This window comes from Schistocerca americana, chromosome 5, assembly GCF_021461395.2.
Source record: "Schistocerca americana isolate TAMUIC-IGC-003095 chromosome 5, iqSchAmer2.1, whole genome shotgun sequence".
NCBI lineage: Eukaryota > Metazoa > Arthropoda > Insecta > Orthoptera > Acrididae > Schistocerca > Schistocerca americana.
Genome location: NC_060123.1, coordinates 144,900,036 through 144,926,539, shown reverse-complemented (window position 1 = coordinate 144,926,539; position 26,504 = coordinate 144,900,036). Strand labels below are relative to the sequence as shown.

General features: G+C 44.1%; 1 protein-coding gene across 2 annotated transcripts in view; it reads right to left on the bottom strand.

The window, feature by feature from the left end:
• The window catches only part of LOC124615375 (xaa-Pro dipeptidase), an 885,418-nt gene that overhangs the window by 481,589 nt on the left and 377,325 nt on the right, over window positions 1-26,504 (bottom strand). For both annotated transcript variants that reach the window (XM_047143201.1, XM_047143200.1), the window contains exon 3: window positions 9,294-9,485. In XM_047143201.1, coding sequence (XP_046999157.1) covers window positions 9,294-9,485 — 192 coding nt within the window. The remainder of the gene's footprint in view (window positions 1-9,293; window positions 9,486-26,504) is intronic.

Sequence of the window (26,504 nt, the reverse complement as noted above, 5' to 3'; positions counted from 1 at the left end):
GGAGAGAAATGGCGGAGCTTTGAAATTTGTAAGACTGGATGTCATGAACTGCTATGTATATTATGATTTTTCAACACTGTTAAGGTAAATACGTTGTTTGTTCTCTATTAAAATCTTTCATTTGCTAACTATGCCTATCAGTAGTTGGTGCCTTCCGTAGTTTGAATCTTTTATTTAGCTGGCAGCAGTGGCGCTCGCTGTATTGCAGTAGTTCGAGTAACGAAGATTTTGTGAGGTAAATGATTTGTGAAAGGTATAGGTTAATGTCACTCAGGGCCACTCTTTTGTAGGGATTATTGAAAGTCGGATTGCGTTGCGCTAAAAATATTGTGTGTCAGTTTAAACACAGTCATGTACAATTGTTCAAAGGGGCGTTTCATATGTCGACCCTTAGCTGAGGCTACCTCACTGGAATCTTCTGATTTTTTCTTGTAGTTTGTGTAATTAGTGTAGCTTTTGTTTATTGCTAGCTCGTAACTGTAGTGAGAATCTCCTTTGTAGTTGTAGTTTTTCATTGTTGTACAGTAAAACAGTTGTGGCATGCATGTAGATTTGCACCAAGTATTTCGCAGCTGCACTAGCAATTAACGAGATATTATTTTCAGTGCTATGTTAATGTGTTTTCTTATTTTGCTCTTCAAATTGTACTTTTCTGCGTTGTCGTGTGAAATATTGTGACAATAATGGCGTGTGAAAAACGTAATACTAGGCTCCAAAATAAACTGAGAAATAATAGTGACGACGAGCGTAGTTTATCAGCACCACTGTGTAATGAATTAACAGACATTCAAAGTAGTAATTTGGTAACTGTGCATAGGGAAATGGAGCGGGCGGCAAATAATGGCGTAGACAGTGAAACCAATAGTGAACAGGGAAGCATTATCGATGGATCGGTCGGCAACAGCTTGCCTCAGGAATCCGAAATGACAGGACACAATCTCGCAAATACTGTAGATTCAGGTTTTGGGTCCTCACCGTTTTCTCAAATAAGTCAAGACACATTTTCTGCTTGTCGAAATGTGAATGCTGCCGGTGCAAATTCACTGACGAAAAGCACTGAGGAACATGTTTCAGACACCAGTGCTTTGTTATTACAATTAATACAACAAATGGGACAAACACAGCAAAATCTTCAAAAGTTAGACACAATGGAACAAAATCTTCAAAAGTTAGACACAATGGAACAACACCACAGTCTGCACACAGCACAGCCAGTGATTTTCATACAGAGCGCTACGTGGCGTTACCAATAAGAAAACCTAAACAGCCTACTTACAATAGAACACATGAACGGCAGTTCGCGTGGTATGGACATACAATGCGAGTGAAAGATGACAGATGGCCAAAGAATACCTTGATGTAGCATCCCCAGGGTAGAATGAGAAGAGGAAGACCGAAGGTTGCCTGGTTAGACCAGTTAACGGAGGTCGTGAGAAAAAGAGAAACACAGAAAGATAAGGAAGCAAGGAAGATAGAAACTGATGGTGACAGATATGTGGGATGCGGCGACGCCTGTAGGAACCCCACAGGAAAGAAAAAGAAGAGAATTCAATTACAGCACGTTGCTTGCAAAGAGCGTCTTTCGTAGGTGCCGTCAGCCAGAATAGAAACTTCGCACATGTGAAGACGAAACATGAAATTTAAAGTACCTAAAAGGACGTTTTCCTAAATGTAAATTAACGGCTGTAAAAAAAAAGGGGCATTATTTATTGAACGGCATACGGTCAAGCGCTGTCTTCTGCGGTACGAACGGAAACTCCGGACAAAGTTGAGGGAGTATGGGTGAGTATGCAGAGTCGTGCGGTGTGCGGTAAGGCAAAACGGGCTGTTCTACGTCAGAGAGGAGGGATGTCCCTTCAAGGGCACTGGAGGCGGACTCCAAGTTCTGTCGGATATCACTGGGCGAGGGAATAACCACTCTCTCGCTGAAAAAACTCTCCCGGCATTTGCCCCAAATGGTTTATGGAAATCACCAAACTCAGCACTGAAGGACGAGGATCAGAATTTCTCGAAACCAGCGCCAGGGACATACTGCCACTGCATAGTTCATACCATCTCCTTTTAATTATGTATTGCACTTAACAAATGTTCGAGTAAAATTAAAGCTGATGTTAGTAATTTTACTGTCTGCAAAACATGAGCTTCAGGATCATGTTGTAGTAGTTATTAAATAACGACGTACTTGGGGAACATCGTATGTACCGACATTATCTTTATGAACCGTTTACACATACACACATTGTCGTGTTCTTTTTCTGTTTTTTCTCATAATTCTCACGACTGGTCTGCTGAGCCCCGCCACGACTTCCTCTCCTGCGCCAACTTTTCACCCAACGTCCTCAATTCTTTGTTATATCTCTGTCTTCCCGTACAAATTTTACTTCCTCAAGTATCACGGAAGCTATTCTTTGATGCTTTAGCGCATATCATACTTCCCTGTCCTTTCTTCTCGCCAATATTTCCCACACGCTCCTCTCCTCGTCCGTTATACGGAGAACATCTTCATTTTTTATCAGATCATCTAATTTTCAACTTCCTCCTTTCCTCAAATTATGTATGTTCCATACCAAAAGGCTTCTCTTGGCCAGGAATGCCCTGTTTGCCTGGGCAGGTCTGGTTTTTATGCCCTCCTGCATCGTCCGTCGCCGGCCAAAATGGCCGAGCGGTTCTAGGCGCTACAGTCTGGAGCCGCGCAACCTCTGCAGTCGCAGGTTCGAATCCTGCCTTGGGCATGGATGTGTGTGATGTCCTTAGGTTAGTTACGTTTAAGTAGTTCTAAGTTCGAGGGGAATGATGACCTCAGAAGTTAAGTCCCATAGTGCTCAGAGCCATTTGAACCATCGTCCGTCGTATGTTATTTTGCTTTTCCTTCACTTCGTATACTTCGTGAGCCCCGATTTTGATGGTAAATTTATTAATAATCTCATTTCTGGCACTCCTCATTACTACTGTCTTTCTTCGGTTTACACTCAATCCAAAGTGTGTGATTATCAGATCGTCCATTCCATTCAACTGGTCCTGTAAGCCTTGTTCACGTTCATTGAGGATGGCAATGTCATCAGTAAAGGATTATCATTAATATCCTTTCACCTTAATTCCACTGCTGAACCTAAATCGGGAGCGATTTAGCTGGAACAGAACGTTTACGTGCTCATAGAACAAACACAATATCCCAAACTGGCGTATCACGATGACAACTCTGAGTCAGATCTTTCAGAATTTGTTGGTTTTTTATACTTATTTCACCAATATACACACATTTGGCACTATATTCATCAGTATACATAGGAGGAAGATGTGACACAGCATACAGAGGAGAATCGAGGTAGAAGCCTGAGGCCTCGGCAGGAGCGGCCATCCCACGGTGGCTGTGCGGGAATGCCTTCCCTTCCCTTCCATTCCCTTCCCACCCTTCCGCAAGCAGCTGGAGCCCAACGCTCCAGGAATCCCAACAACGCGACGCCGGACGCCAGACTACGAGCCGCGGGCGCCGTTAACTGCGTGCGGCTGCTCGCACCCAACAGCTTACCATACCGACTTCCTTGCTCACGTGGAGCGGACTCTGCCCGTGATGACCACCACGCTACTTTCACTACAACCACAAAACCTATTCAAGGACACTGTTTAATTTTGAATTACGGAAAATGGAATATTTTTATGTTGTTGTTGTTGTGGTGGTGGTGGTGGTCTTCAGTCAGGAGACTGGTTTGATGCAACTCTCCATGCTAATCTATCCTTTGCAAGCTTCTTCATCTCCCAGTACCTACCGCAACCTACATTCTTTTGAATCTGCTTAGTGTATTCATCTCTTGGTCTCCCTCTACGATTTTTACCCTCCACACTGCCCTCCAATACTAAATTGGTGATCCCTTGATGCCTCAGAATATGCCCTACCAACCGATCCCTTCTTTTTGTCAAGTTGTGCCACAAACTCCTCTTCTCCCCAATTCTATTCAATACCTCCTCATTAGCTATGTGATCTACCCATCTAATCTTCAGCATTCTTCTGCAGCACCACATTTCGAAAGCTTCTATTCTCTTCTTGTCCAAAAAATTTATCGTCCATGTTTCACTTCCATACATGGTTCAAATGGCTCTGAGCACTATGGGACTTAACGTCTTAGGTCATCAGTCCCATAGAACTTAGAACTAATTAAACCCAACTAACGTAAGGACATCACACACATCCATGCCCGAGGCAGGATTCGAACCTGCGACCGTAGCGGTCGCGCGGTTCCAGACTGTAGCGCCTAGAACCGCTCGGCCACAGCGGCCGGCTTCCATACATGGCTACACTCCATAGAATACTTTCACAAACGACTTCCTCACACTTAAATCTATACTCGATGTGAACAAATTTCTCTTCTTCAGAAACGCTTTCCTTGACATTGCCAGTCTACATTTTACATCCTCTCTACTTCGATCATCATCAGTTATTTTGCAACCCAAATAGCAAAACTCATCTATTACTTTAAGCGTTTCACTCCCTAATCTAACTCCCTCAGTGTCAGCCCACATCATCACCTGATTTAATTAGACTATATTCCATTATCCTCGTTTTGCTTTTGTTGATGTTCACCTTATATCCTTCTTTCAAGACACTGACCATTCCGTTCAGCTGCCCTTCCAGGTCCTTTGCTGTCTCTGACTGAATTACAATGTCATCGGCGAACCTCAAAGTTTTTATTTCTTCTCCATGAATTTTAATACCTACTCCGAATTTTTCTTTTGTTTCCTTTACTGCTTGCTCAATATACAGATTGAATAACATCGGGGAGAGGCTACAACCCTGTCTCACTCCCTTCCCAACCACTGATTCCCTTTCATGTCACTCGACTCTTATAACTGCCATCTGGTTTCTGTACAAATTGTAAATAGCCTTTCGCTCCCTGCATTTTACCCCTGCCACCTTCAGAATGTGAAAGAGTGTATTCCAGTCAACAATGCCAACATTCTTCACGACACCCTCTACGACCCCTCAAATCTGTCGCAATATTTTTATAACTTTATTAAATCATATAGACTGATTGCATTGATCTACAGGGCGTCCTAGAAATTATGCGACAGACTTGGAGATTTTATAGAGGGTGTCTTGAGGAATAAATAGAGAATAGGAACCCAAGTTCGGGAAACGTCATCCAACGACGCTGCAGAACGTCGAAGTTAGAGGTGCCGGCTCCTGCCACTAGGCCATCCCTTTGGCAGCAAACGTGATACTGTGTGCTGACAGACCGTAGGCGGAACGTCTCGCAATGCCGTTTGTTACTCAGTCATCGTGACTGATTGCCACAATGGCTAGCGGAGAAGCTGGAGCTAGCTGTTGACTAGACTGGCCTTGTCTCCTCCGAATGCGATGCTCTCTTGTCTCAGTGGACGATGGTAGCGGACACGGGAACGTTTTTCTCCTGGGATCTTCTAAAATCTCCAGTGTTTTTCGGGATGCGGGAGAAAAATAAACTGCACACGTAAAACCGCGTCTGAAACCGTCATTCACTGAGGCAACAGAGCATCACATTCAAAGGAGACAAGATTGCTCTTCACGACACCCTCTACAACCCCTCAAATCTGTCGCAATATTTCTGGGACACCCTGTATATTTTACTGGGCTTACAACGAAAAATGACAGCTATATACTATACTTTAGAGTTGTAATTGTGTACACTGTCACGCTCCCCTTATTTCAACTATAGAACTGTAGAACTGTTTTGCAAACCACCAGAAAAATTTTTGCTTCCACTGATTCTGTTTGGAATATACTTTTACATGTTAGTAACACTGCTGGCTGCAGGTATCTCTACATGATCATCTCTGTTCCTGTTTACTTTTGTTTTGGTTCAAATGGCTCTGAGCACTATGGGACTTAACATCTGAGGACATCAGTCCCTTAGAACTTAGAACTACTTAAACCTAACTAACGTAAGAACATCACACATCCATGCCCGAGGCACGATTCGAACCTGCGACTTAAGCGGTCCTGCGGTTCCAGACTGTAGCGCCTAGAACCGCTCTGCCACCAGTGGCGGCTTACATAAACGTAAAAAATACACATTCATCAAAGAAGCAAGTAGTACTAAAAGTAATTCCAAGAGGAAGCAAGAAGATGAAGAAATGCTGGTGGGTGAAAACTGCTCTTCAGGAGTGTTCTGAGGCATAATTTAATAACACTCGGATTTTATTCACAATTTCAAGCAAGTTCCGTTCTTCAGAATTTAGGTACACGTCCGTCCTTAAGTTTGTAAAGCAACCCACTACTTTTTTCTGTAACTTGCAAGTCTCTATACATGTCTAGTAGACCTAAACTTCATTGTAGTTTCCACTAAATAACAGAGAAATAATATTTTACTTAGGAAAATTATTCTAAAAATTAAAATATAAGATATAATAACATTTTATGGTTAATACATTTAATGTGCGGAACTAAATGGTTCTAGTGTCTCAGTCATCGTGTCATACATATACGGAAAACTTGATCTCCTTCATATGTATATTATCGGATTAATGGTAACTGAATTTGAAGAAACATTTTAGAAAATCTTGTGCATCAATTTTTTTATTATTCTTTTTTATAAACATCAATACGTTCTAATTGTCCAAAATACTTGCAGATTGTTTAGAAAGTATTCTGCATTAATTGTGATAAACTACAAAACTGTGAAACATATAAAAATGAAATAGTGCATGAAAGAAACATGTGCTGATTTTCAGACAATATAGACCAAAAAAGTACTCAGTGTCCTTGCATAAACAAGAGCTGATTACCTGCGAAGGTAGATTATTATATATCACTTGCTTGTGTGTTCAACTATCCTATAAGTCTGTAACGTCTACAGTTTCACCAGGCTTACTTTCTTTTGGAAATGAACTTGACGCGTACGGAAGAGAAGAACCCCTTCAGTTGTGATATCTGGTCAATGACATTATTTCTCAACGCGTGAGAATGTATTGCAACTTGATTTCGCTATCAACCGTGTCAAATACCAAATGTTTAGGCGAGAACAGCCAAATGTTCAATATTGGAAAACAGAGGAGAACGGGTAGCAATAGTGCGCATAATTTAACTCAGTGCATCAATCCAGACGTGAGAAGAAAATACTTTGACACCGTTGATTCTGGCGTTTGCACATAAAAGACTCTTTTTCTGCTTCTAAACTTGTTACAAATGATCAGCACTATTATTTCATTCAATTTAGTTACATTACACCAATGTCTGTCGATGTCACCTGTGACAAAACTTTTAAACGATAAACAGAAAAACAGATGGAACATGTTTCATAATAGAAGACATAAGTCTAAGGCCACAGTGACTACTTTTAATATAATGAAGAATGATAGACACCGCCTGGGTCACTTTTATATTTAACTGGAATAACGGTTTGACATGTGTTACAGGTCATCCCTAGAAGCAAATTAATAAAAGCAGAGAAATGAGTGCAATAGTATATGGCTGATCGTAATGTCAAATAAAAATACAAAGTGGCCGTATACAAACGAAAAATAAAACGTTATAAAGCAATTGTCTCCGTTTTTTAGATACCAGCCTTTTCCCCGCGGCTTCGCCCGCAAACACATATTTCGCACTCATCTCCTCCTCCCCCCTCCTGTGCCAACCTCTTCCTCCCCGTCCCCCTCCGTCCCCTCTGTCCACCTTATCCTCTAAGACCTGCCGGAAACTGGGAATCCAAATAAACATAAAATGTCAGATAAACCGTGTCTGTCTAGCTTCATTAGATGGAACATCATAACGAATAAACTCCAAGTTTTTGTTCAGTGTTGATGTTATTTGCAGAGAGGTACACATGGAAGTACCAGAAGAGACTCAAAGATCAGGGAGTTTCCTGGAATGGAAGAAATAATTGTCACTGTAATGAAAATGAAATACAGATGGATGGGTCGTGTAGCTAGGTGGACTGACCGCAGTTAGACCAAGGAAGTTCCGTGCTCGGTTCCAAGACAATGACCATGTGGCTTACATCAGAAAACACAGGGTCAGTGTGCATACATTTAAGACCCTAATGCATGAAAAAGTTTGGGGTAGCATTTGTCCAGATGGGGATGTCAAATGGCTGATGATGATGACGCAGTTTATGTTTATATCGTCAATTGACTTTGCAATGAATGCGGCGAATTGTTCTTACATAATGGTCTGGTGTTGATTCCATGAACAAAGTGAGAGGATATCCGTATACGAAAAAGGAAACAAAAACGGTAGTGTGTTCGCAGAAATTTACGGAGAACGTTATTTCAACACATCATAAAGTCCTGGACTTAGTTCAGAACTTTTTGTGTGATACATGTTCTCTGACGAAAAAAGTTAACATCAGGGCGTCATATCATATACAGAATGAGAAAACCAGTTTCTACAACACATTTAGACAACTCTTGCACAAACTGCTTAAATGGTTCGCCAAACATAAACCATAACTGTGTTGAGCATCTTCCGTGAGATGTGGTAGTATCAAAGTAGTGTGAGCCGTATGCACGAGATGTTACAAACACTTTTTTTTTTTTTTTTTTTTTTTTTAACCGGGATACGTTTTGAGGGTAATTTTCGTAGTCATTCGCAGTCGCTGATGAAATTACCCTAAGCGTGATGGAATCATCACTCTACATAACAGTCATCTGAAGGCTACAGCAGAGCGCCAACCAATGGTCAAATCATCACATCAACATCAGTTCAGTGTTACTTGCTTCACCTAGATATTCACCTAGGTCATGATGGGTAGACGTGTCAGAGTTTTCTGACAGAACAGAACCAATTTCATGTAAATTTCATCTTCAAGATTACGTTGTCCTTGCCAATTAGAGTTAATAAAGGTTTTTAAGCTACATACCAAAGTTGTAAGCACTTTTCTTTTAACACAGAAATTAACGTTGCACAACATCGACTACTACGAAGCTGTGTCAAACATAAAAACAGACTGCAACAAGTGCGAACCAGCGGCTTCAGTCATCATGAATAGCGTTATTAGCTCAAGTTGAAAAGATGTGTATGCAGTAACGATATTTCGACCTTTACTTGGTTATCAGGTTTAGTGTATGATGGTGCAAGAATCATCGGGTCAGATTCCTTCAGTTGCCTCGAGGCGTAACTACCCAGTTGTTAAAATGTGAAATATAGCAGTCGCTAGAAGCCTAAGCGAGTAGAAACGACGTACACAACTTGGGAGATACAACCGCCCCGTAGGCGAATAATTCCGCAGCCCAGGCTGCGCGACAGCTGCTCCGGACTGGCCCATAGTCACAACCCAGAATGTGCGTGCGAAAGGCAAACGGCGGTACGTGGTTTGACTTACCTCGTCTACGTAGAACACCTCGTCCACGGCGTACTTGGCCTTGATTTCTTCCGGGGTGAAGAGGTGTCCCATCCAGATGGAGTACTCTTCCGGGAGGCGCGGCATGAAGAGGATGCTCTTCCCTGATGACACCTGGACGACGCCGTAGTAGCCGGGCATCTCGACGCCGAACGTCCATTGGAAGTAGGCCTCCTGCAAAAGAGAACACACTGCAGTTGTAGAGTGTACATAACGACTGTCGTACGCATAAAGTAAGCCCTGCATCTCGTGTGCCACACATGCGAGGGAAACAAAGCCTCACTACTAATACCAAACCTACAATACAATCAATGAGCTTGCAGCTTTTAACTGTAAACAACTCCATAAAATTATTCAAATCAGATATTACCAGCACATACTGAGCAAAATCGGATTGCATCGTAATAACGTCGCGCCACTCAGTGCGGCCTATGTTTTATGATGTGTCTCGGAGAATTCTGTTGTTTAATGGATCTTTTAAATTTTGCAACCTGGCAGTCAGACTATTGAATACCAATATGATCCCTACCATACTAGGCGCTGTACCCGCATGAATAGTAAGGTAGCGACACTCACAAAAAGTAAAGAAATAAAAAATGTATTATCATTCCGAACAACTTTTACATTAACTGTTGATTATGTAAGTAAGCTGTTTAGATTTTTATGTTGGTTGCGTCACCTAGCGCTCTGTATGAAAATCACTGGCCGTGCTGTGTGCAGTCTGTGGCTAGTTTGCATTGTTGTCTCCCATTGTATTGTTGGGCAGTTGGGTGCGAACAGCGCGTAGCGTTGCGCAGTTGGAGGTGAGACGCCAGCAGTGGTGGGTGAGGGGGGAGAGATGGCAGAATTTTGAGAGCGGACGATCTGGACGTGTGTCCGTCAGAAAAAGGAAATTTGTAAGACTGGATGTCATGAACTGATATATATATATATATATATATATATATATATATATATATATATATATATTACGACTTTTGAACACTATTAAGGTAAATACATTGTTTGTTCTCTATCAAAATCTTTCATTTGCTAACTATGCCTATCAGTAGTTAGTGCCTTCAGTAGTTAGTGCTTTCAGTAGTTAGAATCTTTTGTTTAGCTGGCAGTATTGGCGCTCGCTGTATTGCAGTAGTTCGAGTAACGAAGATTTTTGTGAGGTAAGTGATTCATGAAAGGTATAGGTTATTGTCAGTCAGGGCCATTCTTTTGTAGGGATTATTGGAAGTCAGATTGTGTTGCGCTAGAAATATTTTGTGTCAGTTTAGTGATGATCGGAATAAGTAAAGAGAGAAATGTCCGAGTACGTTCAGTTTTGCTCAGCTGTTAGAAAATCAAATAACGTAAGAGGTTTATCAGCACAGTAAGGGGACGTTTCTACACTGCCGACTGAATTGCGGATGGGACTGGCAGGTTATTAGGGGTCGAGGGGGTATCAGGTGGCCCTGAGTGTGGATTTCCTGCTGCTATAATTGTATTGATAAGACACCTGGCCTGTTAGGGCATGTAAGAGGCATCAACCCCGTGAGATGTTGAGTGATCATTGTGAAGTACACGGAAATGCCTCGTATGAGATAGCATTTTCAGCACCTGATTATGCTTAAAACGGGCTTCAGTGTGTCTCCATTTGGCCGGCTGCTCCAATCGTGCAATATCCAGATTTGTGAAGCATTTGGATCTGACAATGCCCCAATGCTGGAGAGCAGCGGAACGTGAAAGCACGTATAATCGTCGTCAAGGTTATAGGAGACCACGTCCGACCACCACGAGGGAGAATCACATATTGTGCACGGAGCACTTCACATGTGCATCTGCCATCCGAGAACTGGTAATACTCTCCTTGCAGTATTCTGCGTCATCCTGCACCATTAGTCGCAGACTACCAGCAGCCAGACTTCGGAACAACCGTCCCATGCATAGGCCGCCGTTAACAACGTGACAAAAAAATAGTTCAGATGGCTCTGAGCACTATGGGACTTAACATCTGCAGTCATCAGTCCCCTAGAACTACTTAAACCTAACTAACCTAAGGACATCACACACATCCATGCCCGAGGCAGGATTCGAACCTGCGACCGTAGCGGTCGCGCGGTTCCAGACTGAAGCGCCTAGAACCGCATGGCCACACAAGCCGGCCACCGTGACACAAACGGGCTGCGTTTGGAGTGGTGCCGTAAGCCGGGTAGCATACACTGCTGATGAACGGCATCGCATAATGTTCAGCGAAGAATTATGGTTCTGCATTACCCCGTATGACCATTTTCGCCGGTACGGTGGCGACTGGGGGACAGGTCCCAACCCCGGTCATCCTGCATCCTCAAGTATTACCTCCCATGCGACAGCATCGTGGTGCCATTTTTCAACAAGACAATGCTCGTCCACACGTGGAACACGTCTGTATGAAATGTCTTTGTGATGTTGAGCCAGCTGGAGTGGCCGAGCGGTTCTAGGCGTTTCAGTCTGGAACCGCGCGACCGCTACGGTCGCAGGTTCGAATCCTGACTCGGGCATGGATGTGTGAGATGTCCTTAGATTAGTTAGGTTTAAGTAGTTCTAAGTTCTAGGGGACTGATGACTTCAGATGTAAAATAACTCCCATAGTGCTCAGAGCCATTTGAACCATTTTTTTGTGATGTTGAGGTAGTCATGTGGCCATTAAAACCCCTACATCTGACCCCGAAAAAGCACCTATTGGACCAGCCCGGAAGTCAACTCTGTGCCAGTACCGATACTCAAAGGATATCAAGGGCCAATTACAACAGTGGTGGGCCAGCTTGCCTCGGGAGAGGATACTATGGCCTCATGACCCCCTTCCCAGCCAGGTCAGTGGATGCATCCAGGCCAGAGTGGGTGCAACGTCGTACTAGTAAGTGCGATGATGCTGCCAAGTTTTTGTAATTTTACTCGATTTTGTAATCACTACAATAACATCACATACCGTCCGAACCCATTAAGTTTCGTTTCGTCTCCACGTCCCCTTCCGGGTGCTTCAGTTCTTTGTCAGCAGTTATTAGCAACAGTAAGCGATAGGTTTTGCAAAATTTTGATAAGGCATGCAACACACAAAAAGTATTAATTTTTATCAGCATATACTTAAATGAAAATGATTCAAAATGTGCAGGGGGTTACAGTTAATTTCTTCTAAAGGCCATTTCAAGACAGTTACCGAAGCAGCAGCGATCGTCTCCAGAGACTACAGGTGGACAACGCACTTTCTTCTCCAGCTCTTGCTACAGACCGGTCCTGTTGTCATTCGTTCACCATTAATATTGTCCTCTCCATTAACTGCCACCACAATTTTCTAGTAGTGATGTCCCGTCTGCAGGACTTCTGTACGTCTCATTCTTGCGGGCCTTTCCTACTACCACCCGACAGCGAGCGAGCAATGGCTGTCGTAATGACGTAGATCTGAATATCCTAATAACCATCACCAGCGGTTTCAAGATTCACTTGAAAAACTGATGAGTTTTCGCTGCGAAATATGTATCGGAAATAAAAACTAAAAAAAAAAAAAAAGAAATATATTTGACAAAATTTATTAAGAAAATATGTCTCACTGTCTGAGTGCCACGTGAAACCATTATGAATCCGTAAAATAAAAGTAATCGTTTTGATTACGTCATATGACAATGTAAAAAACATATTACAGTTTTGTTAGGAGGTGCATGTTAACGGAGAGAATCTGAGAAAAAACAATGTGGGTCTCTCTCTCTCTCTCTCACCCAGTTTATCTGTGTGTGTGTGTGTGTGTGTGTGTGTGTTTTCCAAATATTCGGGGTCAAAACAGTCCAGGTGGTAGAGGATCCTAAGCTAGGTACTGTGAGATACGGCACTAGTCATCACGGAAAGGAATGTTTAGTGTTTTACTAACATTAACAACTGACAGCTACAACGTAAGCTAGTAACACTTTAAAGCGTCGACCAGCAGTCGCAATACACCCACTATAACAAACCCTTTGACAGAACCGAACGCTGGCTTCGAAATCGTTTACTGCAACAGTATGCGCATGTTGTCCCTTGTAGGAGTGTAATTCCCGCTCCATCTGCACTGTCAAACCACTGCATTCTTCATATAGTTCAAAGTATATATTTCACGCGTATATTGAAGCTGCTTATTAATAATCTCCCACAAGCTCCAACACTACCATCTAAAAGTCTACTGTGCATCCTGTTTCCCACTTTCCCATTTGTTTCTGACCATGATGATAAATTTCTTCTGATTACGGTGACGCCTGGTGCGAATATTTTCTCTATATGTTCGTTCGGCTTTCTTGCACCACGTCCAACTGCACCACATCTTAAACGTACGATTGCACGTTCGTTACGTTCGTGGTAATAGTCAATCTTCGACTACCTACCATGTGCTGTAAACAATGGCAATTCCACAGTGGACACATCGCAAATTGTATATTGTTTGTCAATGGAAATGCAGCAGGCAGTGGTTACATATCAAATACAAGCATTTTACAAGCACGTACTAACTGCTCGTTGAAGACTTTGTATCCTGAATTGAGCTTTAGGGCGCACTCGTATTGGAGTTCCCAGTGTGGTAGAAACGTGGGAGAGTCCTCCGTATATCAAATGCAAGGTACTACCGTATGCATGAGTTTGATGCTAAAATTTTGGGGCGTCTTTTACATGTCGCCGCTATGCCAAAAGCAATTTATGATTGATTTCTAGTAAATCAGCTCCAACGCGAAGAACGACGCACCGAGCATGTTAATGCTCCAAACTGTTTTTATTTTGTGCAGTTCCAGACTCCAGACGGACTCTCCCACGTTTCTACAACATTGGGAACTCCAGCAATACGAGTGCGCTACTGACTGGAATACACGCACCCTAAAGCTCAATTCAGGATGCAATAATTAATTTTTTAGCGCAGTATAGGTATACGTAAACGTAAAACTCAGTCCACACGCCCTGGCGCGCCCATCGGGACCGATCGACCGCCGTGTCACTCTCTGCCAATGGCGTCATCGGATGGGATACGGAGAGGCGTGGAGTCAGCACACTGTTCCCCCGGCCGTTGTCAGTTTTCGTGGCATGGAGCCGCTACTGTTAGGTCAAGTAGCTCCTTAACTGTTATTACGATGCCGAGTGCATTCCTTTGTAATTCTCCCAAGAAAGGAAAATCCTTGGCAGCACCGGGAATCGAACCTTGGTCCTCCGTGTTGGTAATCAGCCACGCTAATCACTCACATACAGAGGCGGACCCTACCGTATTATACGCTGGACAAAATCATGGAAGCCTACGTGGAAGACAATTGCCTTTAATTACCGGTGATATTAGTTGAACAATAGTAAGTAAGTTAGAAGTTCACCCGCCCGTACATCCATGCGTGTTAATGCGCCGATTTCGGGACGGGCAAATACGGCGGATCCCGACCGACTTCATCCAGCGAATTAACAATGAGGATTGGCGTATCAGCCAGTCTGGGTGTGGTTTTTAGGCGGTTTCCCATATCTCTCTAGGTGAATGCCGAGCTGGTAAGTGGTTCCGCCTCAGTTACACGATTCGTTAACATTTCAGAAACTTCACTCACTTTCACATGAATAACAACGACGCGACCCTGCAGTGATGCAGGACAAAGGAACAAGAAAAAGAGGAAGAAAAATAAGTTTATGAGTTAAAAAAGACGTTTGCTGTTCTTAGTTCACACTGGCCTACGTGTCACATCAACCTTATTGAAAATACAGAACTAGACTTGTTCGCTGTGCAGTAAACCGCTAGAACATAACCAGAAACACGATGTGTTCACGGCGTTAGCTACACAAGAGCTGCCACGGTTAATTTCAGATATAGGCTAGGAAGGGAGAAAGATTAAGGCTTAACGTATGGTTCAAATGGTTCTGAGCACTATGGGACTCAACTGCTGTGGTCATAAGTCCCCTAGAACTTAGAACTACTTAAACCTAACTAACCTAAGGACATCACACACATCCATGCCCGAGGCAGGATTCGAACCTGCGACCGTAGCGGTCGTGCGGTTCCAGACTGGAGCGCCTTTAACCGCTCGTCCACTCCGGCCGGCTAAGGCTTAACGTACTATCGGTGGTGAGGTCATTAGAGACGGAGTACAAGCTCGTGCTGGGGAAGGTTAAATAAATAAATAAATAAGTCGATCGTACCCTTTCAGAGGAAGCGTGCCTGTATTTGCCTCAAGTGATTTAGGAAAATCAAGGAAAACTTAAATCTAGATGGCTGGACGGGGATTTGAGCCGCCGTCCTCCCGAACTCGAACAGTGCCTTGTCACTGTATCACTCTCCTCGGTCCGGTTGGGGCTAAAAACAATTTAAAATCTTTTCGGTCTTTTAACGTTACTTACTTCATCAGGTAAGGTCCGTTAGCCTGTAAATGACATCATTAGAGGAGACATAGAACGAATTGGTCACAATTCCTGAAAAGACGCTAAGTGGTATGATCTGGAATGTATAATTAAAAGGAACGACAGAGACAGGCTAAACCCTTGGCAGTCTGTAGCTGTCAATGTGTTATGAATTCACAATGGAAGATGAACTCTGTTCTGTTCAAATCGTCAAATAATCGTCTGCATCTCTCAAACACAGATTGAGTGGTTAACAAGCTGTATTCCCGATCGGGCGGAGATGGATTCGACTTCCTGCCTGACAATAAGGGGTTAGCTTTACAATAGTTTTCCTAAATCATTTAATGCAAATGCTGGAAAAATTCATTTCAGAAGGAGCACGCCAACTTCCTTTCCTATCCTCGTCCGATCCGAAAGTGCGAATTCTTTCTGGTGAGATTGTCGTAGACGGGACGTTAAACACTAAAATGGTTACTATTATATTTTTTTCCTATTTACCAACACCGTATTTTTTTTTCCTTCACACCCCACGTAACAAGGCGGCAGTACTCCAATGTGTGCTTCAACACGGTCTCTGGACAATAAATATTCGATAACGTAAGCAACATGGAAGTTGGCAGATTCCCAAACTAATTTCGCCCTCTTCAAGTAACGAAGTTTAAAGAATAGCTTTATCACAAATTAGTTCAGCGCTGGTGAAACGGAGTTCTTACGTCTCAATTCTGCCGAGGCAGCAGCTGTCACCAAAACAATGGGCTGGTTTCGCAGCGCTGGCCGCAAATAGCACTCTAGGGAAGAGCAGGTCCCGCGTTAACGACGTCAGCCTTGGTGGGCAGCGGGCGGCAACGCTTTGATAATTATCCGAGTTTCAGGCACAACTTCTAACGAGCTCTTGCATGGTCGTATCCTAAAGGAAGCTCCAGCAGCTGCGGGGAAGCTGTTGCAAACCTCAAAATCGTGCAGGTCCAAAATGGTTCGCAGAAAGCACACTACTAACAGGCAGGTAACACGACAAGGTTCCCTACTACACCGGAAGTCAAAGGCAGCAGATGGTACTCAGTAAATAGTAGCAAATACTAAGGTTTCCTCCAGTTCCATTCTGGGAAGTAGCGTGATTACTTACATGCTTATATGCCTCCCACTCATTAGCATATTTTCTCTTCCGAGGACAAACTTTCCAAGACATGTCTCGCAACATATCACTTCCTCTCACATATATCTCGTGAAGTGAACATGACGGCAATGTCAGACGCATTAGAGCTCATACGGAGGATTATCAACAGCCGTTTTCCTACGCATCAGTCGCGAATCGAACACGGGAGAAAAGATTGTAGTACCCAAACTACCCTGCGCCACAAATGGAAAGGAGGAGGAACTTACGGGCGCTCAACGACGAAGGAAAAATACAAAGGTGACTCGGTGAGTACTGATGTAGATTTCCGACAGAGGGAAGGGAAGAACAATTTAAAATTATTATTATTGCAGCAAAGTTAGACAGTCTGAAACACCAATGAATGCTACACTGAGGTGTCACAAGCCATGGAGTAGCGATATGCACATATACATATGGCAGTATTACCGCGTACACGAGGTATAAAAAGGCACTACATTGGCGGAGCTGTCACTTGTATTCAGGTGATACATGTGAAAAGGTTTTCGACGTGATTAACGCCGCACGACGGGAAGTAACAGACTTTCAAGGCGGAATGTTAGTTGGAGCTAGACGCACGGTACATTCCATTTCGGAAATCTTTAGGAAATTCAATATTCCGCAACCCACGGTGTCAAGAGCGTGCCAAGAATACCACATTTCAGGCACTAAATTTCACAAGGGACAACGCAGTGACCGACGGCAGTCACTTAACGACTGACAGCATAGGGGCTTGCGTTGCCGTGTCAGTGCTAAGAGACAAGCAACACAGCGTGAAATAACCTTAGAAATCAATGTGGGAACTACGATGAACGTATCCGTTAGGGCAGTGCGGTGAAATTCGGCGTTAATGAGATTATGGCAGCAGACGATCGACGCCTGTAGCGTCTCTCCTGGACTCGTGAGCATATCGGTTGGACCATACACGACTGGAAAACGTTGGCCTGGTCAGATGAGTCCCTGTTTCAGTCGGTAACAGCTGATGTCAGATTTCGAATATAGCGCAGACCCCACGAAGCCAAGTTGTGAACAAGGGATTGTGCAAGCTCCTGGTAGGTTCCATTTTGGTGTGGGCTGTGTTTAAATGGAATGAAATGGGTCCTCTGGATTTTCGGCTACTTGGTGACCGTTTGCAGCCATTCGAGGTCGTCATGTTCCGAAACAACGATGAAATTTTTATGGATGACAATGCACCATGTCACCGGGCCACAATTGTCCGCGACTGGTTTGGAGAACAGTCTGGATAATTCGAGCTAATGGTTTGGCCACCCATATCACCTGACATGAATCCCATCTAACATTTATAGGACATAATCGAGAAGTCAGTTCGTGTACAAAATCCTACACCGGCAATGCTTTCGCAATTATGGACGGCTATAGACGCAAAATGCTGCAGGGGACTTCCAATGACTTGCTGAGTCTATGCCGCGTGGAGATGTTGCACTACGCAGGGCAAAAAGGGCTCCGACACGATATTAGGAGGTATCCCATGAATTTTGTCACCTCAACGTAATTCCTAACTGGAAACCCTTTTTTGGGGATTTCTAAATCGGTTGTTGCGAAATATTAGGCGTCGTTTTCGGATGTCTACAACTACAGGAGTTTCCGCAGTCCTATTCCACAGTCTGACTAGTTAAACAGTTACACAATCAAATGGTCTTTCGCACTGCCATTCTTTGTATATGCTCGAGGTCTCCTGATAGTCCAACGTGATTTATGAATCTCACATACTTCAGCAATATTGTAAGTCCTCTTTAAAACAGACAATGCACTTTCTCAGCAAACTACCCGTAAATCAAAGCTTTCCACCTGTTTTACGCACAGTTGAGTCTCTAGAAATGGTGCTGCATTTTGTACTATCCTCTGTAAATCATGAAACAAACACCTGTCTGAGTGAAGACTCAGTTTTGGCGCACATGATTTACTTCTAACTGAATCAGCAAATAATGATATCAAGTAACATTTTCTGAGGCAACGATTTTTTCTGAAACAGGCGCTAAATACAAGGGGAAGGGTAAGTTATGCTGAAACCACGAACACGACTACCAAAACTACATAAATACACGGCCACAAAGACAACGTGCTGTTAAAGAAAGCTGTGCATGAGCTGCATTTATATCTACGTCTACTAGACTCAAGCAGAACTCTTGTACGATTTTTGAACTTAGGATAAAATTGTCACGGAGTCTAATAACAGAATACAATAAGTAGTCGAATCGATTCCGGTCGAGAGAAATTATAAACTGATTCATTCTTAGGTCGTTTTGTTACCACAGGTATTGAAACCAAATGTACGTTTTGTATGGCGGGCATTATCCCTTTCGAAAGAGCGAACACGACAAAACAACGACTGGACCGCAAAATCTCCAAGCAGTCCAAATCTGTCTCAAGTGAATTTCGTGCACCTTCAAGACTATGATAATGAAAATTAGTACGATAATCATTGTGGGGAGAAAAAAAAACTGGAACCCATCGTTCAAGAGTACCGCTAGTATTGCTGGACAGGTATTTCCCTGTTAAAGGCATATTTTGGGAGACTGAGTCACCCGTAATCCATCTCAAATTCGTGACAGCATTTGTGAGTCATTCTAGGAGATAAACGTCGGCCAGTGGAAGCCGCAACGGCTGCACAACGTTCCTCAGATGCGGTGCACCTGTTTTTCTACGGTTGACCTCGCATGGTATTCCCCTGTCACTGTCGCACCGACTAGCATTCTACGTCATATAAAACTTCTTTACTGGATGCAGAGACCGAAGAGGACAGAAATTGAGGTATCCTGAATCGTCGAGTCTATTACTACTTGCTGAAAGTCCTGTAATTCGCTGGACGAATACTGCATGAATCATCCTCACTCGCAACTAATGATTTGGAACACCTTCCTTGAGGCGTCAAGCACGCAGTTTCGCCCTACTGACTCCGGCGTCGGGGCGTGGTATGAACTTCGAACGTCACCGAAATTGCTGATGAACCATCCCGAGGAATAACTGCTCAACTGCCGTAAACAGCTGACTGAGATTGGTCGTAACTGGTTCTCCTTCCATAGCGTCCGTAATGTTGTCAATAGGACTGATACCAGGTAACTTTGTAGGAGCGTCCCTCACACTATTCTGACAATTCTGGATCGAAGAGGCTGTGCACTGACTTGTTGAAGATTCGTGTTGCCTATGGAGTACCGTAGACGAACAAACGGATGCACTTAATTGACTAGTTGATTGCATTATCGATCGCCAATGAGATACTAACTGCCAGGAGTCTCTTTTCATACTTTGCAAACATTCCCCATATGAAAACACGTGAATCGCCTCCCTAAACAGCGCCCTGTTACCAAGCGGCTAGCGTCCGCTCGTGCGCGTTTCGTCGTCCTTCTATCCTTCCTATGGCGTGTGCTGACGTGTACCACCACTAATCAGTCTAAGAAAGGGGGAGGTTGTGATAGCAGTCACGAACCATGCCACCTCCTCCCTAAACAAAATTTTACTAAAAGCGTTTACCTTTTTACATGAATAAGTTCCCAGATATCTGACATTTAAACTAACCTACCCTACCTAACCTAACATAACCTAACCTGACAGTGAATCTAAATTTAAATAAGTAAATTACTAGGGAAGCTGATACTTTGAAAAAGTTTTTCTATGTAGCTGTTGCTTTACTTGATAATGATAGTATTTTTCTAAGGAAATTTTTGTTACATCTATAAATGCTGAGTCCTATTTCTAGCACATAGTATCATACGTATCATACAACATTACAAAAAATTAGCAAATAAACACGCTGCCAGGTAAATGCGGCCATAACTGTAACTGATACCAACAATAAACCCAAGAAGGCTCGTGAATTCACCAGTAGAAATGTCAAACTTCAGGAATTCGAGAAAAGCACTACAGAATGAGAAACATCACTCACTAGAGGAAAAAAGTGACTTTCTCGTGCGTAGGCGGAAAGAAATAGCACACCTGTAGCTTGCTTGTTGCTTGTTCGGAGAGCTGATTTTACAGTCGTAGTGCTAAGTCTAATGATAATGAAGTGCTCACACTTCGATTTTATACGGTGTATACTACGATGTTGTCAAAGTTGTGAGATAATATTTTCATATTTTTGTGCCACAGTCATGTAATAATGTTTGAATGATATTTCCGACATTTGTACAAAGTCCTTTATTTTATATTACTGAAACGATTTCGGACTCAAGCTAGTTAAGTGAAGTCATCGTCAAGAAACGTTGAAAGTCCCAGCGTGTAGATAAGTGCAAAAACGCCGAAATGTATGGCATCCGGTAGTAAACATGTTTTGCAGCCATAAAACAAAATGATTCAAATGACTCTTGAGTGCCCGCATCTCGTGGTCGTGCGGTAGCGTTCTCGCTTCCCACGCCCGGGTTCCCGGGTTCGATTCCCGGCGGGGTCAGGGATTTTCTCTGCCTCGTGATGGCTGGGTGTTGTGTGATGTCCTTAGGTTAGTTAGGTTTAAGTAGTTCTAAGTACTAGGGGACTGATGACCATAGATGTTAAGTCCCATAGTGCTCAGAGCCATTTGAACCATTTTTTTACTCTGAGCATTATGGGACTTAACATCTGAGGTCATCAGTCCCCTAGAACTTAGAACTACTTAAACCTAACCAACCTAAGGACATCACACACATCCATGCCCGAGGCAGGACTCGAACCTGTGACCGTAGCAGTCGCGCGGTTCCAGACTGAAGCTCCCAGAACCGCTCGGTCAACCATGCCGGCCAGCCATGGAACAACTGAGCCACAGAATGCAGTGGGGTTCACTGTACATGTAACAACTATACTGATGCTCATTCTGTGGCTAAGTTGTTCTATGGCTGGAAAACATGTTTACTGCCTGTCTGCCGCACATTTCGGTGTTTTTGTACTTATCTACACTCTGGGACACCCAGTTCAATACACTTTGATCATGACTTCACTCAACAAAGTCTAATTATAGCGAACATTGTTGTACTTGATAGTGAAAACGATAATAGTAATATACAATAACGAAGTTTGTACAGTTAAATGACAAAAATATCATTGAAACATTGTTGTGAGAGGTTGTAGCTTGCGTGTTGCTTGTTCTTCAGTCTATTACACGACACATGTCCTTCTCGAATTTTCAAAAGAATGCTTTGTAAATAATTTGCCTAAATTATATTTCCTCGGAATCTATGATATGTCGACGTACTGGGCAGTGGTACAAGTAAAATTATTATTACATCGAAATATTTAGTGTGTTTCACAGTTATTACACAGAAACGCCAAAGAAACTGGTATAGGCATGCGTATTCAAATACAGAGATATGTAAACAGGTAGAATACGGCGCTCCGGTCGACAACAACCATGTAAGACAACAAGTGTCTGGTGCAGTTGTTAGATCGGTTACTGCTGCTACAATGGCAGGTTATCAAGACTTAAGTGAGTGTGAACGTGGTATTATAGTCGGCGCACGAGCGATGGGACACAGTGCCCCCGAGATATCGATGAAGTGGGGATTTTCCCATACGACCATTTGACGAGTGTACCGTGAATATCAGGAATCCGGTAAAACATCAAATCTCCGACATCGCTGCGGCCGAAAGAACATCCTTGAAGAACGAGACCAAATACGACTGAAGAGGATCGTTCAACGTGAGAGAAGTGCAACGCTTCCGCAAATTGCTGCACATTTCATTGCTGCGCCGGCCACTGTGGCCGAGCGGTTCTAGGCGCTTCAGTTCGGAACCACGCGACCGCTACGGTCGCAGGTTCGAATCCTGCCTCGGGCATAGATGTGTGTGATGTCCTTAGATTAGTTAGGTTTAAGTAGTTCTAAGTTCTAGGGGACTGATTACCTCAGATGCCAAGTCCCATAGTGCTCAGAGACATTTGAACCATTTTTTTCAATGCTGCGCCATCAACAAGTGACAGCCTGCGAACTATTCAACGAAACATCATCGATATGGGCTTTCGGAGCCGAAGGTCCACTCGTGTACCCTTGATGACTGCACGACACGAAGCCTTACGCCTCGCCTGAGCCCGTCACCACCGACATTCGACAGTTGATGACTGGAAACATGCTGCCTGGTCGGACGAGTCTCGTTTCAAATTGTATCGAGTGGATGGACGTGTACGAGTATGGAGACAACCTCGTGAATTCATGGACCCTGCATGTCAACAGGGAACTGGTCAAGCTGGTCGAGGCTCTGTAAAGTTGTGGGGCGTGTGCAGTTGGAGTGACATGGGACCCCTGATATGTGTAGATACCACTCTGCAAGTGACACGTACGTAAGTATCTTGCCTGATCATCTACGTCCATTCATGTGCATTGTGCATTCCGACTGACTCGGGCATTTCCAGTAGGACGATGTGACACCCTACACGTCCAGAATTGCGACAGACTGGCTCCAGGAACACTCTTCTGAGTTTAAACACTTCCGCTGGCCACCAAACTCCCCAGACATGAACATTGTTGAGCACATCTTGGATGCCTTGCAACGTGGTGTTCAGAAGAGATCTCCACCCCGTCGTACCCTTATGGATATAATGACAGCCCTGCAGGATTCATGGTGTCTATTCCCTCCAGCATTACTTCAGACATTAGTCGAGTCCATCGCACGTCGTGTTGCGGCCCTTCTGCGTCCTCGCGGGGGAACTGCATGACATTAGACAGGCGTACCAGTTTCTTTGGCTCTTCAGTCTATTAAAATCCTATGCATCTGGAGCACGGTACAACTGGTGATTACAAGTTGTATTTGGAAGGAATGGGTTACAAGTTGTATTTGGAAGGAATGGGGGCGGGGACATACAGAGTGAGATACTGTGCCACCCCCACACTACGAGCATGAGAACAGGAAATTGGATCTGTGCCTGATTCTAGATTAGCATTTTACAGTTATCGAGCATCCAATGGCGTTGTTCCTGCGTCCTCGCTACCCCCTGTGCCTTGTAGTGTGATGTGAGTAGTGCTATACGTTTGGGACGGTGATTTCTGCAACCGGCAGCGAAGCTGTCGTTTGTGGGCTTGCACGGTACGAATGATCGCCGGTGGTTGTTCCCATCGATGCACTGCCGTGTGGTTCGCAGCACAGTGGTGCATCTGTTCGCTATTAGTATCGGCAACAGCCGGTAGCGGCTTTTGCCACGGACACGGCTGCTGACTGGCAGCGGCAGTTTCCACCACGGCACGTCCTTGACACGGCAGCACTCTGAATGCCTCGTATGCCGGGTACCTATGATCTGGCTGCGATTAAACACGCTGATTTACGGTGTCTCGAACACGACCGTAACGCCGGCGGCCAGCACAAGGTCCGTCCAATATCCCGTTCGCTCTCCTCCAACACGACAGCCATTTCTAATTTACTTGCTCATGACCGAGTAAAGGATATAGCGATCCAAGTGTGTGAGGTGGAACGTGTACAGGGTTTAGTAATTATCACCTGAAAAAAGAAATAAATTGCGCACGTAATTAACTCTTTGTTTGCACATATTATCTCTGCATTTCTGGCATACATTGAAATCGCCACGCCAGCTTCGAGAAGCGAAAACAAAGCGGCGTAGCCCATTGATCAAGCGGAGATGGACGGCGAAATCTGTTTTGTTTTGCCTCTTCTAGCGATATACTACAGTACTGCGGCGCGGATATTTCGATGTGTACTATGACTGTAGACATGCAGCTACGAACTGACAAAAAATAATAGTATGTAACTCTATATTTTCAATGTTCCACACACGTCTGCATAACAGCTAAATGGACCATTTTTCAGTGCAACATTGTCCGCAGCTCGTGGTCTAGTGGATGCGTGCTCGATCAGAGGGTTAGCTGCCCTCTGCAATAAAAAAACTGAGTGAATGGATCAACGAAGAACTTAAAACGGACGTCATAGGACGTCCGCCCCGAACATATAGAACAAACTATAACGATCAAAATGAGATCAACAACAACAAAAAAGTGGCTAGCGTTGCTGTCTTTGGATCACGGGGGCCCGGGTTCGATTCCCGGCCGGGTTGAGGATTTTCTCTGGTTGAGGATTTTCTCTGCCCGGCGACTGGGTGTACGTGTCATCATCATTCGTGACAGTGGCACGACTGGACTGTGAGACAACTTGGACTTTATGCGGGCGCTGATGACCGCGTAGTTGAGCACCCCACATGCCAAACATCATCAGTGCAACATTAAAATTAACGCAGTATGCGCACAAAACTATACGCTAGAGAACAAATCTCTTGTTACGTGGTACAGAAACAACACGAGAAGATTTTGAGTAGCAACAATTCTGTGGCACTGGTAACAAAGCACGCTGCTTTTATTTATTTATTTTTAAAGTACAAAGAGCAACGGGAGGAGGCGAGGCGACTATATAGTTCACGCTTCAGCCTTGTGGTACAACTGAAGCCTTTCAGTTTATGTTCTGCGGCCGGTATTGACTGTTTTGTGGGAGGGGGGGCGACAGGAGGCAAGGACGACCCACCGGGCGCTTCACGTACGTGACACGTGGAGGCGAGGCGCTGCCTCTCCAAGGTTGCCTGCGCAGAATCTGCGCAGCGTTGCGAAACCGGACGAGCCCGCGCGAAATCCGATCCCACGGAGCCGTGCTGGCGTCTCGTACAGATAAAGCGCTTCTGTTTCCCTTTTATAAGCATTATAGCCGTCCTCGCACAAGAACACCAGCATACAGACCAGTTTGCGTGACTGGGCATATTCCCGCAGAACTGATGATAGTACTTACTGTATGAGACAAGACTACGTTTCACATATTGCTACGAAATAATCTCACCCTCGCATTTCATTTTTTATTGAAAAGGAAAACCGCGTAAAAATACCAGAAGATTAGCTAGCTCTGCTTCACAGATATGACTCTTCCAGATTTCTGCTTTTAAAAATAAATGTCGTAATTAAACTTCTTGGTACATTAAACTACGAGCTGGACCAGGACCTGAACAGGTTCAAATGGCTCTGAGCACTATGGGACTTAACATCTGAGGTCATCAGTCCCCTAGAACTTAGAACTACTTAAACCTAACTGACCTAAGGACATCACACATATCCATGCCCGAGGCAGGATTCGAACCTGCGTTCGTGGCGGTCGCGCGGCTCCAGACTGAAACGCCTAGAACCGCTTGGCCACACCGGCCGGCGACTCGAACAGGGGATGCTCCCTTTCACGGGCAGTGCTGTTACCGTCGGAGCTATACAATCACTATTATCCGCTCTCACAGCTCCATTTCTGCCAGTGCCACTCCCCTACTTTCCTAACTTTCAGGTAGTTTCAGAACAGAGCACCTTCTATAATTTTCAGTGCGATAGCGTCCGCAGCTGCCATTTTCTTTATTTCCTGTGCGGTTGTACAATTTCGGCCTTAGGCCATTTTCAAGTATCTTATAGATGATTTTTTGGTAACAGATTATGTCCTAAAATAGCGTGAACACCTCGAACTACTTTATGAGCATAACATGATGTCATAGGAGCAACGACGAATATGACATATCTGTTACCAAGAAATCATCCATAAAATACTTGAAAATGGCCGAAATTGTACAATCGTACAGGAAAAAATGGTTCAAGTGGCTCTGAGAACTATGGGACTTAACATCTCAGAACTACTTAAACCTAACTAACCTAAGGACATCACACACATCCATGCCCGAAGCAGGATTCGAACCTGCGTCCGTAGCGGTCGCGCGGTTCCAGACTGAAGCGCCTAGAACCGCTCGGCCACCAGCGGCCGGCCAATCGTACAGG